At 39.1% G+C, this 14,112-nt stretch overlaps 1 protein-coding gene across 2 annotated transcripts in view; it reads left to right on the top strand.

The window, feature by feature from the left end:
• The first annotated feature begins 4,271 nt into the window (after positions 1–4,271).
• Positions 4,272–14,112, top strand: part of stk11ip (serine/threonine kinase 11 interacting protein) — a 39,596-nt gene continuing 29,755 nt past the window's right edge. For both annotated transcript variants that reach the window (XM_086283866.1, XM_086283865.1), the window contains exons 1-13: positions 4,272–4,451; positions 4,749–4,816; positions 7,635–7,837; positions 7,928–8,002; positions 8,097–8,192; positions 8,271–8,378; positions 8,465–8,536; positions 8,639–8,768; positions 9,081–9,184; positions 10,757–10,846; positions 11,091–11,132; positions 13,556–13,726; positions 13,815–13,896. In XM_086283866.1, coding sequence (XP_086139992.1) covers positions 4,750–4,816; positions 7,635–7,837; positions 7,928–8,002; positions 8,097–8,192; positions 8,271–8,378; positions 8,465–8,536; positions 8,639–8,768; positions 9,081–9,184; positions 10,757–10,846; positions 11,091–11,132; positions 13,556–13,726; positions 13,815–13,896 — 1,240 coding nt within the window. In that variant the 5' untranslated portion in view covers positions 4,272–4,451; position 4,749. The remainder of the gene's footprint in view (positions 4,452–4,748; positions 4,817–7,634; positions 7,838–7,927; positions 8,003–8,096; positions 8,193–8,270; positions 8,379–8,464; positions 8,537–8,638; positions 8,769–9,080; positions 9,185–10,756; positions 10,847–11,090; positions 11,133–13,555; positions 13,727–13,814; positions 13,897–14,112) is intronic.

The following is a 14,112-nucleotide window of genomic DNA, read 5'->3' as shown; positions in this document are numbered from 1 at the left end:
GTTTCCTATTGATTGGCGAGGCCAAGCCTTGAGGTGTCGCGCTCGCCCGCTAAACAAGCGCCATATTAACCCCGTCCAGTGCACCAGACTAATAGGTGTTTATCCAAGGGCCCAGAAATAGGAACGCCATGTGTAACCTTACTCCGCAGATATAAATGCAGATTATTTTGTTTTGTGGGTACCCACTGATTTCATGCTATTTAGCCCCATTCAAGATCGGCATCCCTGGCTCACCTTGGAGGTATGGGGAGGGAGAAAGGGCACATTTGAAGCTGCTTTATATCTCGGGGGTGTGAGTTAGGGGGATGCATAAAAGGCTGTTTGCACATAGAACCTCATATGTCATTTTACAAAAACCATGGATGGAAAAGCAGTGGGGAGAAAGCCGGTAATGTGTCTGGGATGGTCACCAGCTTATAGGCCTAACACGCCACAGTATCTGCCCCTGTGTGCAAAGTGATCCCCACCAAGGTCAGTTACGTAAATTCCTCCCCATGGACTTATTAAAAAAAAACACAAACTCTGGATAAATTCTACATTTATAGAGACAAATATGGGATCACTGATGTGCTATGTGCTTCAGTCTGTATACAGAGGGAGTTCTTTATGTAAGAGCCCATCCCGGAAATGGATACAATCACCCCAGGGGGCACTTGAATAATAAATAAATAATAGTTATACAGCAAAACATTATTATTCGAATACATGGGAAAATAATAGGTAAGTAAGGAACAGGTAAATAATAGGTAAGACTGTTCTAGGCCAATAATAGGTAAGTAAATACTAGATAAGAAAGTACTAGGTAAGTAATACGTAGGTAAATAATATGCCAGCAGTAGCTAAGTAAGTAATAGGTAAGTACGCAATAGGCAAATGTGTTTAAAAAATGTTTCTAATAGAATTTGCAAACAATATAAAGAAATTAAATGATTAGCCCTGATAAACAGCTGGCTAGAATTATGGCCAAAACGTTAGAAAAGTCTAACTAAACTCTCACATAAGCCAAAAAGAAAAAAATATTAATTAATGACTAGATTTAGTCAAATCATGAATAAACTGAACAGAGTTGCAGATAAAAATAGTACATGAATTACTGAAAGAGTAAGCCAGTAAACATAGCTGAACAGTTCAAACTGTTAGCAGAATTTTTGTTTGAGAAAACAGTAATCTGGAAGTAGTTCAGATCACATTGAGATCAGATCAACATGAGAGGTGTTGCTGATGACAAGGCTCGTGAATCTATCGGTGAGGTCATTGCCGATATATTAGATAGGAAATGCATATGCTTCAATAGCACTTAAAGCACATAAATACCTAATTAAAACTAAAAATTCCTAATTTGAATAAGCCAATAGAGTTCCATCTATCTTGAAAAGAATCTCTCATTGTTGATGAATTATTCAAACTCCTATCTAGCCAGTGGAGAGATGAATCACTATCTTACCGATTAATATGATGTATTTAGTTAATTTTACACTGCTAGGCCTCACTGCAAGCCTGTTACTTTACAGTCATCTCTAATTTCAAAATGCATTGTCATTTAAAACAAATAAGAATAAAACCGAGTTTACTAAGGTTATTGGACTCTCCTGGCATCTTATCAGTGAAAACAAGTCCATTTTTTACACTTTGACAATGAATGAGTGCACTGTTTAAAGTCTGGCTTTGATTACTGACTTAAATACAGTTTCCCTTTACTTGGATTACTGATTGGATAAGTAAAAGCAATGAGCAGGGAGTTAGGAAAATAATATATCATCCTGTTAGTGGGGTTAGTGGGAGTTACCAAGGTCACACGAACAGCAGATACGCAGCTGGATTATGACTTCATATTGTAATTAACTGTCAAAACTAGTAGACATGCATGCATGGGTAACCTCTTCCTCCCAGATGAAGGTGATCCACTTCATACATTATGTAAAGGTTCAAAGGTTTGCTGATGCTGACCTCTAGTAGCACTATGACTAAACTGCATGTGGAATGTATTGTACTTCATTTCTGCTGTATGAAATTTAGAAGGGTTACCACCTGGAGGTTTGAAAACATGTTTGATAACATCAGTGTCACTGAATCACGGCCATGAGGCTTTCATTTATTGTCTGCGGTACAGGTTTTTTTTTTATTTGGCCAAAGTAAAATTATTAGCATTTGTGCAAATCTCACTTTGGATTCTATTTTTTTTTAGGTGAAAAGAAAAATGTAAAATTAAATAAATAAAACTTTGGGACTAAGGGGTTAACTGAATATGCACTCAGGTCTCTTAAGCGGGTAAAACGCACAGCATCTTACTGAATGGAAATGTTTACCAAATTACAGAGCATAAATCCTTACATGGAAATGTTCGCTTCACAAGTCCCAAATGGAAAAATGCTTGTGTGTTTGTGTGTGTGTGCGAGAGAGTATGTTTGTTTGCTGCCTAGCAACAAGTGATGCATGTGCAAATTAGGAAAGTTCCTGCTTTATTTGCTCATGCAAATCATTGTAAAGTATCTGTTATGAAGCCAAAAGTGTTACCCAATAAAACAAAAGGGCTGCTGAAAACTGCTTTCCTGGTTTAGATCAGTTAAGTGTACAGAGGTTAAAGCTTGTCACCTGGTTACATGCTATGTAATCACTGTACATGGACGTGATTGTCTTGTAAACCTTCACAGTATTCTTGATTATATTCAGATTTATATTCTGCTTTCTATTATAGTTGACCTACCTGCTAAAATCAAGCTCATGTTGGTTCACCACAAATTCAATTCAGTTTAATCTGGTCTGTTTTGATATGAGTAGATGCGGTGCAAGCTCCAATGATGCCTCTTGGACACCCATCGAACTCTGTTTTTTATTGGTTGCCATGGCTGGAATCTGATTGGACCAACACCCGCCAGCAGCTGTAAAACCACAGCTACCACAGGGTCTGTGTCCTATTATATGGGCTTTTAAAGGGAAGAAGCCAGAAAAAGTCTTTAGTGCATGACCTTTGAAGGGTCCATGTAAGATTTGCAACACTTCTGCCTGACTTCATCTTAACTTTATGTATATATATATTTTTTTATTTTATTTGCTTTTGGTTTTCAAGCACAAAGTTAAAACACATATAGTATATACTGCTACTTATGCACAGATGCTCATTTTCTATGGTTTTGACATCTGAAAGTTGTATATATCCTCGCTGTTTGCAGTTTTGTATTTATTTCTATTTAATACAGACCATTATATGGAATCTAGCCTCTTTGCTGCAAGTGCTCCACCCAGTGGCCACAGACGTTTAAATTTCAACTATACATCATGTCGAGAAATGTTTTAGCACATGACAGAACTTTTTATTGATGAAAAAGTAGAAAATCTCTTTTTAAAAAAAGTTCTTATGCATTTCTACACGTCTGTTTCTATTTTTGTGCCTTTTAAGTAGAACGAAAAGAACTGCTTTTATAGGCTTGCTCTGTCTTAATCGTTCTTTCAGTATTTTTTGGCCATAGTTTACATCTTATATATGTATAAAAATATGTAGTTTAGAATTATTGTAAGATCATAACAGAGCTATTATACTTTTGTATTTTCTTAAATCAGTTTTATTTTTGTTTCTGTTTTCTTGTTTTTAAAATTCAGATTCAGTCAGTTTCCTGATCGGGTTTGCTCATTTTAGTTTAGTTTTTATTGTTTAAAATTTTTTGTTTAAAAATTGTAATACTATATAGAGGACATATGCTGAAGTCAAGATTCAGGAAAATCTGCATAGGTATTAAAATAAAAAAGCACCACTTTTTGAAGCCAGTACTTTAAGTCTTGCAGACATAAGTATCAGGTCATCAAAGCCTCATCAGGCAAGCTGTAATAACAAACTTTACCAAACTGACAAAGAGGAAAACTAATGATATTTATTTTCTCTAAATAGATTTTTAACGTTTTAGTAAATTTCCACATTTTACAAAAATCATCTCAGTTAATTTTTATTATTTTTAAGGGCCACTTTTTATTCTTATTTCAGTTAACAACAATTTTTGCACATCTAGTTTTAGTTTATGTTTGTTTAATTTTAGTATAATAACCTTGAACTGAACGTTTGACCTTTTGACTATATGCAGTGACATTTATATTTATCTTTAATGTGTGCCTTTATTCAAACTGTGAGGATTTTTACTATTATTATGAATAATAATAATATTAAGAAGAAGAAGAAGAAGAAGAAGAAGAAGAAGAAGAAGAAGAAGAAGAAGGATTTTAAAAAAGAAGAAACAATGGGCGCGTAAGAGTCATACCTTTTGGTATAACGAGGCTACCGTACACGCTTTCAGTTCCGTCATGTGACGGAGGTAAAAAATGTCAACATCACTCTGCGCTTGATTGCCACAATAACAAATGAGCACCATAACGTGGCGTTTCTTTGTGCGCCAAAATTAATATGCTCTACTATAACTAACACCTTGATGTTAGCAATCCGGCTGTCGGCTGTCATTGCACAGGTATGTCGTTTTGCTTACTTATCGGGATACTTTAGCCGAGCTAACTGCTAGCAATAGCAGAGTTTTGGATGCCTATGTCAGTTAGCGTGTCTCTAAAGCTTTGAACGCTAACTACATTAACACGGAAAAAGTGCTTATTAGCCCGAGGCTGTGGTATAGTTGTCTGTAGTCGTCTTTTGTTTTTATCAAATCCGCTGAAACAACAGCACGAAACGTACTGAACGCGTGCAAGACAAGCTTTTCTGTTTTTAATTTCCGTGAGTTGTGTACTCAGGACTATTTCTTGAATTCTTACAGGATGGCTGCACTTCAGACGGGCCACTCTCCTCTCGTACATAGCTTGGCCACGCTTCTCCGAAATAACGGTATGTGCCAGTGTGACACTGTTCCCTTTCCGTACAAGATCCGTCCAAAAACAGCAGCATGACACAGGATCATGAGGCGGCTAACTCATGTTGACAGGTTCAGGACCATCCAGGTTCGCTCTGTGAGGAAACATAATAATCTAAGAGCCTTCAACCCTTCCCCCCACCCCAAAAGCTGATTGCGCTTTAAGCTATTTCAACAGACGATGTATGAGATAATAACTGAGCCAGCCTAATCCCCTATTCATTAATAATGTAGGGGTTTTACAGTCTGTTTACAGATAATGTTTTCCTTTTAATTTGTCTGAGGAGTTATTTGAAAGGGGGTGTTATATTATTGAGAGAAATCAACCATCCATCTATTGTCTTCCACTTATCTGATGCTGGGTCACATTCACAGCAGCCATACTTTCGAGTCCCTCCTGGGGGATCCAGAGGCGTTCCTAGATTTAACCATGCACGATAAAGAAATGCTGTTGTTTTAAATGAAAGAAATCTGTCAATAAGCATTGTGTGCTTAAATTGTAAGAAATACATGTGTAAAGTTTCAGAACAAGATTTAGTTGCTCATCGCTGAGACTGTCCTGTAATTATAAAACTAAGTTTTCGTTAATTTATAGAAAATAGGAAATCATTTTCTGTGATTTTCAGTAAAAATGGCATCAAGGTAATTTTTACTATGGGCCCGCTGTAAAAAGAAGTTCCTGGAGCAGATAGTGCTAAATTTAAACAACCTTTTCTGTCATTTAAATGTTTATCTATTACTTAATTTCTGAATGTCCATGTGGGAGGTTTTTATCACTAGAACAAAAACTTATAAACTTATTAAAAAAATTGATAAAAAGTCCAAAATTTATGCCCTCCTTCACATTTTTCGAAACTGTCCAGTGGAGCCTCTGTTGTAACGATTCTGTGCCCGGGCCTTAAGTAATTACCTCACCTCTAAGGCACAGTCCAGGTAAAGGGTGTATTCACTGCCTTACTCTTTTGGTTGTTACTCAGAAGTCATGACCACAGGTGAAGGTTGTGGACGTAGATGGATCAGTAAATCGAAACTGTCTTCACCACAACGGCCTGGTTCAACAGCCGGGTTTCTGCTGACGCCGCGCTAAACCGTCCGTCGAGCTTCCCAACACTCGTGAATGAGATCCCATGATATTTGAACTCACTCGCCTTGAGGCTGCCTCTCTTTCCCAACCCAAATAGAGCATTGCACTGTTTTCCCAGCAGTGAACCACTTCGTCAGACTCAGAGTCGCTGGCTTTCATGCTCGGCTGCAAACCGCTCCAGTGCATGCTGATGGTCATGCACTGATGAAGCCAACAGAACCACATCATCACCAAACAGCAGGGATGCTATTCTGAGGTTCCTCCTGTCCACAGAACTCTCCAATATGAACTAAATACATGAATGAGAGTGGTGTTAATAGTTCACTGATAATGATTCATTTTCAGAAATGCAAATTATTTAGCCGACATCAGACCACTAACAACAGTATAATACGGTAGTTTGATTATGATTTTTTGTGTGTCTAACACACTCAGCCATTTGCCAAGTTTGTGATCACTAAAGCCTTTTTTCCACTGGCACCTACTCTGCACAGTTTCTGCATTTTTCAGTTACAAGTACCATCTCAATGTGGGTGGGGTCGTTACAGCAAGGCTGCCCAAACATCTCAAGACCTCAGTAGTATGCGCCACAAACACAACACATCAAGTGAAGGTTTTGGTGGGAGGCGTGTGTAAACACTTCCCTTGTTACCAGGTTTAAAAAATGGCAGGTTTGAGTCTTGGGAAGGAGTCGCACTCGTGTCTCTTTCAGTGTAGTCGCTGCCTGGCCGATTAGCGGCATGCCGTCCATTGACGTCACATTTTTGGCTCAGATTGGCTCGCTTAGAACCGGGGCCAAAGTGATACTAAAAAGTATGTGGTACCAGCTACTACCACCTAATGGAAAACCTTAAAAACTGAGTCGCGCTGAGTAGAAGTTGATGAAAAAGAGGCATAGCTACCTAAATTACTGAGCTCTACTGACATCCAACAACAATAATATTCAGGTGGATGCTTCCAAATCTGTAGCACTGCATTGGAGCTACTCATTCATTCTGTAGCTGACTAACTTGCAGAGGTGGGAATCACCATACATCCCACGATACGATATTATCACGATACTTAACGCACGATATGATATTATTGCAATTTTTAAAAATATTTTGCGATATTCAGATTCTGTACATAAAGGTAAACTTTATCAATATTCATTTTATCTAATATCAAAGTCTCGCACTCAGTCTTTCTCTCATTTCAGTCAGTTTTATTGTTGAAAAACTGAACGGCTTGTATTATAGTCTAGTCCAACTGAACTGAATGCAACCATCTGGTACAATTATAGCTATTTATAAAAACTATGCAGCCCATTCAGCAACTGAAGAATTTGACAATAAATTAAAACAAAATATAATTTTACATTAAATAAAAAAAAGTTTTAAACTTAATTAAAATAAAACATGTCTTAAATTAAAATAAGTAAACTGTCATGTTTATTGCTGCCAAAAAAACAGTTAAACACATTTGGACAGTGACAGGATTCTTGCTCAGAAAAAGGATCAACATGCTCTGAAGTCAGAGTTCCAGTCCACAAAAACCTTTTTTGTAACAAAATATCGATTTCTGCTGTCCCTGTATCGATACATTATTAGCAAACAAAATATCACGATACTACACAGTATCGATTTTTTCCCCCACCCCTACTAACTTGTCACTTGTGAGTCAAATCTGGCTGATTACTTTAAGGATGAAAGCTCGCTTTCACCCTTCAGGTGACATGGTGCTGGACGGCAGCAGCACGCTGACCCTGCCTGCTGCCACCTTGCAGCAGCTCACAAGGCTGTTTGAGCAGTACTTGCTATCCCGGAGCCAGCAACACGGGTTCCTCGCACTGCCCTCCCACCCAGCTGACACCGCTTCGCTGCTGCAGCTGCAGTTCCTGTTTGACATCCTGCAGAAGACAGTTTCCCTCAAGGTTGGTTTTAACCCAGAACTTGGTTCTTTCACATTGAGTCCCAAAAAGTTGGCCCTGCCAACTAATTTCTGACTCGCTGTGTGTTTGCAGCTCATCAACCCGCTGGGTGTGAGGCTCAAGTCTGTGTTAAAAATTTTCCCTTTCAAGTCTCTGAAGTGTTTGGAGGTAATGTGTGAATACTTCCTACTTTCACTTCTTGTTGTTTAAGGTCACAGGTCTTTTACATTATAACTCGTCCCTGCTTGTTCTTCCTCACCAGCTGAAGAGAATCCCCCCTCACTGTCTCGAGGGCCTCAGAGGAATTTACTCCCAGCTGGAGGTTTTTACCTGCTCAAAAAGCCTCAGTTCCTTGGAGGTACTCCCAGCCGGTAGCATGAGCAGGTTTCATGAGAGGACCAAAAAGCTCAGTGATTTATATGATGTGCATTTTTAGGAGCTGCTCTCTCTGTGTGGAGGTGATCTGAGCTCAGCACTACCGTGGCTTGAACTTCACACCCTGAACTTCAGCTACAACTCCATAGTTTGCCTTGACCAGTCACTGGTGAGAAAAGCAAATACACAGATGTGTCATTACTGATTCATAAGCATAAGGTTTCTATCCAACCTCAACTTCTTCAAATCTTACAGAGTTTACTGAATGTCCTGAAATCTTTGGATCTAAGCCATAACAAGATTCAGGAGTGTGCTGAATTCCTAAAGGTTGGATTGCTATCAGCATTTGGTTACATAGAATCTAAGCTTTATTTGTTTATTCTGCAATTTACAGTAATCTTGTTTTACTTTATTTTTGCTTTCGCCCAGGCTCTGACTGAGCTGGAACACTTGAACCTGGGCTACAACTGCCTGCAGAGGGCGCCAACACTCGGTATGAGTGCTAGGGCCAAGCTGGTCACACTCATCCTCAGGAACAACGAACTGGAAACCATCAACGGTAGGAACAACTGTTATCAGTCGCAGGCTTCCCGTACTCTTCTTAAAGCCCAATTTACCTTCTCAGCAAAGAGACCAAATAGTGATGAAGCTGGTAGATGAGGAAGCAGCGTGAAGATATACAAACTTTATTGCCACTGTTTTGTAAGATAGTTTTCTTCATCACACAGAGACATTTTTAATAAGGGAAAAGAACATGAGAATTTAATTACACAACTTAATGTTTGGTCATTTTTTCCTTTAAAACCAGTGCTCTTGAACTTGTGCATGAGTTTGAATTCACTTGCATCATTGGCATCTCTCATCAAAACAGGCGTGGAACAGTTGTCTTCTCTCCAGCATTTAGACCTGGCCTACAACATCCTGCTGGAGCATTCCCAGCTGGCTCCTCTCTCCCTGCTGCACTGCCTCAACACAGTAAAGATGCACACATGCACACATTTATCCTTAGATGATCAAATTTACATGACACTTTGTTACTGCTCCCAGTGAGGTCAAGCGATTAGGGCTCATTGTTTTTAAATCTGCTTGTTAGCAGGTTTCTTCAACCATTTTGGATGGATTTGCATGAAAACGTTACAAAAGTGGGGCTGGGCTAAACTGTTGGAATTCACCAGGATCCAGTATTTGTTTTTTGTTTTTTGAAAGAGTCTGTAACATTGCGATACAGAGGAAGCATTTTACCTCACATCTCTAGAAAATACTAATGAGGTTGACTTTGAGGTCCCCCAGCTGCCTGAGCTTATAGCGGCATAACTAAACAATGGTTTAAAGGTGCAATAGCCATTTTCTGAGTTTATGTTATAGAAAAATAAAGTTGTACTCATCAATATACACAGATTAGTGTGTAATTACATCTTCCAACAAACTGATGTGTTCTTATAAACTTAGATTTAACCCATTAAAAATGCACAGGCGCCGGCACTGGTTTGTGCCACAAACATCTTGAATACAGTGGACGTCACTGTTCTGCCTAATCATATTTTATCTACGTGGTTAGAGACTGGCCACATACATCCCAAAGAAGGAGAGAACTCGTAGCCATTCCCATGCTGTTCAGGCAAATTTGAATTTGTATATGCACCTTCAGACTCTAGATATGAAGGTTCATACTTTGTGTTTTATCGTCTAAGAAGGGGTCCCCTCCACTGACAAACTGAAAACAGGAAGGAAGGAGGCAACACCACCAGTATCTTAATAGAATATCATCCTCTTCTTCCTCACCTCAAGCCCCTGCAGAACTGAAGTCAGGGCCCTAACACAAAAAACCTGGCAACAGATTAGATGCAAAATCCCCCCATTTCTGTACAGCTGATGAAAGCTGGATGAACAATGACAGCTGGTTATAAGCTAATGTTATGCCAGCTAATGTTAGGCTTTAGCCCTGTGACACAGTTTGATTACATTCCCACATTGTATGGCAGTTTATTCACTAAGTTTCACTAACAGCAGCTAACAAAGGATAACCGAAGCTAACAGCAGCAAAAACACTGACAGAAACGTTCAGGATATCTTGAACAACTCACCTCAGTATCGCGCTAATCAAATAGAAGTAAACTTCATTGACTCATCGACTTGTATCAGACTCTTTTCACAAAGATTTATAGCCTCACCCACAGTAAATAGGCATGTACATATATTGACAGCTGAGGTAAAGTGTAGACTGACAATCTTTACGATTTGATATCCCTGTGTTGGTCCTACATCATCATCATAACAATAGTGGTCCAGCATTAACGTCGCAGCTGACCAGTGGCATCTGAGCACTTAGCTAACATTAGCCAGGAAGTTAGCTAATGCTAATAAAAGAGTTGAATTCAGTTAACTTCAATCAGCAGTCTACTGACATCTAATGGTGAGGTTTTACACAAAAAACTTTAAAGTCATGTAATCTAGCCTAAGATTTTCTGCCTCCTTGTCTCAAACTGGGAGGTTTTTTTTTTCCATAGGTGAGTAGCTAAGAATGCAAACTCTACTGTCTTTTTTCAGTTGAATCTGGAAGGAAACCCACTGTACTTCCAGAAGACCCACCGCACCTCCACAGTCAGACACCTCTCGCCAAAAGCTGCCAACACCAGAGTGAGTGATAAGAATTGTAACTGAATGTATTATGCATATATATACTTTTAAAGTTTACCTTACATTTCCAAAGAAGGATGGAAATGTGATGTGAAAGTATTGTTTTTAAGTTCTAGTAGCCTCTGGGTCATCTGTTCTCCAATTTGTCACAAAGTGCAGCTTTGCTATTCACACAAAGGTTTGAGCTTTGCCTTTCTTGTTTTCACCCAAAATTTCAGGCATTCCCTTTTTTCTTTCTTTATAGCTCAAACTTGATGGCACCCTACTGTCCTCATCTGAAATATCAGTGAGTCTCACTCTTAACATCACTTCATCATCTCACAGTTTAAAAGCTTGATACTAAAGCAGATTCTCTTCAGAGTGACTCAAAAATTCATGCGGTGTAAATTGTTGCTACTTGCTACATTTATTTACTTTGTATTAGGGCTGCTCAATTAATCGAATTGTTTTTTTTTTTGATCAAGGTCTTTTTATTGAACAAAGAATTGCTTCCAACAACAATTATGGCAATATTAACAAACAGTCCTGCCCCCCCCCCCCCCCCCCAATCCAGAACTGTGTAACTAAAACCCAGCCAGAGAGGAAAGAAGAGATAAAATAAAATAAAATTACAGATACAAAGTAAATAATAAAATAAATGAACAACAGCAAGGGAAAAAAAAAACAACAACAAAAAAACCAAAACAACAAAAAAAACCCAAAAAAACCCCACTCACACGCACATTAAGCAATAGTATCCAGACTTAATCTTTCAAAGTAAGTAAGAAAAGGTTGCCATGTGTCATAAAACCTCTGAACCGAACCTTTTACAGTGTAGCGGATCTTTTCCAGCTGAGTATAGTACATGACATCCTTAACCCATTGCCCATATACAGGTGGAAGTGGCTCTTTCCATTTCAATAATATCATTCTACGGGCCAAAAGAGTGCAGAAGGCCAGAAGATCAGAGTGTGATTTGGAAAGACTAGCATCACAAGGCGCCACCCCAAAAATAGCTATAAACGGGCAGGGTGCAATTGGAACATCAAATATGTTGGACATGGTTTCAAATATGCTTTTCCAAAAGCTACCCAGTTTTGGACATGCCCAGAACATGTGAAATAGGGAAGCAGGCTCTCGTTTGCACCGGTTACATGTGGGGTCAAACCCATCCTTGATTTTGCTCAGTCTAGTTTTAGACCAATGGAGACGGTGAACAACTTTGAACTGAATCACCACATGTTTAAGGCAAATAGATGACGAAGAAATTCTATTGATTATCTTATGCCAAGTCTCATCTGCAATCCGTTGGCCAAGATCACTTCCCCATCGTTCCCTAAGTGATTGCAATGTGGACAGCCTAAAATCACTTAACAGCTCATAAACATCACTTATAACCCGCTTAGCATTTGGTTTAAAATCAAAAATATCATCCAAAAGGGATGGACATGGACAGGACGGAAAGCAGTCAGTATTAGAAGCAACAAAATTCCTGAGTTGTAGATACCTGAAAAAGTGTGACTGAGGGATCTTGAACTTGTTCACCAGCTGTTCAAATGAGGAAAAGATATTGTCCGTGAAAAGAGCAGTCATTGATGTTATTCCAAGCTTTGTCCATATGTTAAATGCCTTGTCCGTTAAGGATGGGGAGAACATGCAATGTCTATGCGGTGGTGCATTAAGAGAGAGTTCAGTCTGTTTAAAGTGCCGTCTGAGCTGATACCAATTAATCGAATTGTAATCACGATTACGATCTGGGCTTTCAACGATCATTAAAAATGACTGAGCCAATTATTAGCCCCTCCCTCGTGCTTTACTCTCGCGCTGCTCCGTGTGGCAAATCGAGCGCACCTCTCTGCATTTCGAACACGCGTCACAACACTGAGAGCAGCGGTCCCCAACCTTTTTTGCGCCACGGACCGGTTTATTCCCGACAATATTTTCATGGACCGGCCTTTAAGGTGTCGCGGATAAATACAACAAAATAAAACTAGTACCGGTACCAAAAAAAAGAAAATTTATTCATAGCACACGTGAAAAGACCCAGGAAAACAGAGTAAACAATAAAAACGATAACAAAATAACGTTGAAAGCCGATTAAAAACCCTGAAAACTATACATTTCACACCTGAGCCTCTACTCTCGCGGCCCGCTACCGGTCCGAGGCCCGGGGGTTGGGGACCCGGGGGTTGGGGACCGCTGATTAAGAGGTCCCCCAACTCTAAGCAGAAGTTATTTGGAGAGGAGAGTGACTGCCATTGGTTGAAAAGAGAGGTAAAAAAAACTTCAGTGGTGTGGAAACATTATGGGTTCGCGGAGTCAGACGTGGATCAAGTAGACATAGTGCGTAAACTTTGCTACAGTGTCGTAGCTGCACCACAGAGCAACACTGCAAAGTTCACTAAACATAGATGTTTACATTTTTCATTTATTTTTTATATTGCAAATATTTGCACTGTTATCAGTATTTGCACACTATTTTATATTATTTTTTGACAATCTTTAAAGCCATCATTCAATACATTGTTATTGTTAAATAAATATCGTCAAATAATCGAGATCTCAATTTCAGTGAAAATAATCGTGATTATCATTTTTGCCATAATCGAGCAGCCCTACTTTGTAGCAAGGTATAATCTACATTTATTTGCACTGTATTTGGAAAAGAAAATGTGGAATTAATACTTAAAATCATTTGTGGTAGTAAAGTTGGAGTACTCTTCTCTGCAGGTTCTGCCAAAACCAGGGCCGCTGATGGTCCAGGTGCAGACTTTGCCTTCAGGTTACACCATGCCTGCAGAACGCAGTTACCAGGAAGCATCTAGTGGGATGGGGGAGCTGAGTGACAGCCTGTCCGTCGGCGAAGCGGTTGTCTCAAACCTTCGCAGAAGGAAAAATAGGGTGGGAGTGATGCTCTTTTGGGTGTTGATATGCTTTTTTTAGTGCTTTTCTCTGATATTTAATGAAAAATTGTCAATTTTTGTTTCAGAGTAAGGTGAAAGTGCGGAGGGCCAGTATATCCGAACCCAGTGATACTGATTATGAGTCCAGACCCTTGTCCTCCACACAGGGTTTGTTGTCAAAACATGTTTGCCGTCTAAAGTTTCAACATAAAGGCAAAAATTATGATTTACCTTGTACTGTAGTAATGGAGTATGCTCTTGTTAAATATTGCTAAAGTATCAAATAACCTTATCATATGCTCAACTAAGAAAAGTCATGCAAAGTCCAAGACTAAAAGTATAGAGGTGGATACGAGCATGAATGTTTGTTTTTTTTTTTTGTTT

Source organism: Aulonocara sp. 'chitande type north' Nkhata Bay, linkage group LG23 (genome assembly GCF_057382095.1).
Source record: "Aulonocara sp. 'chitande type north' Nkhata Bay isolate Kocher_YH1m ecotype deep benthic linkage group LG23, A_spYH_male_GT1.1, whole genome shotgun sequence".
NCBI classification, from domain to species: domain Eukaryota; kingdom Metazoa; phylum Chordata; class Actinopteri; order Cichliformes; family Cichlidae; genus Aulonocara; species Aulonocara sp. 'chitande type north' Nkhata Bay.
The sequence above is the reverse complement of the archived record's forward strand: the minus strand, read 5'-3'. Positions and strand labels throughout refer to the sequence as shown.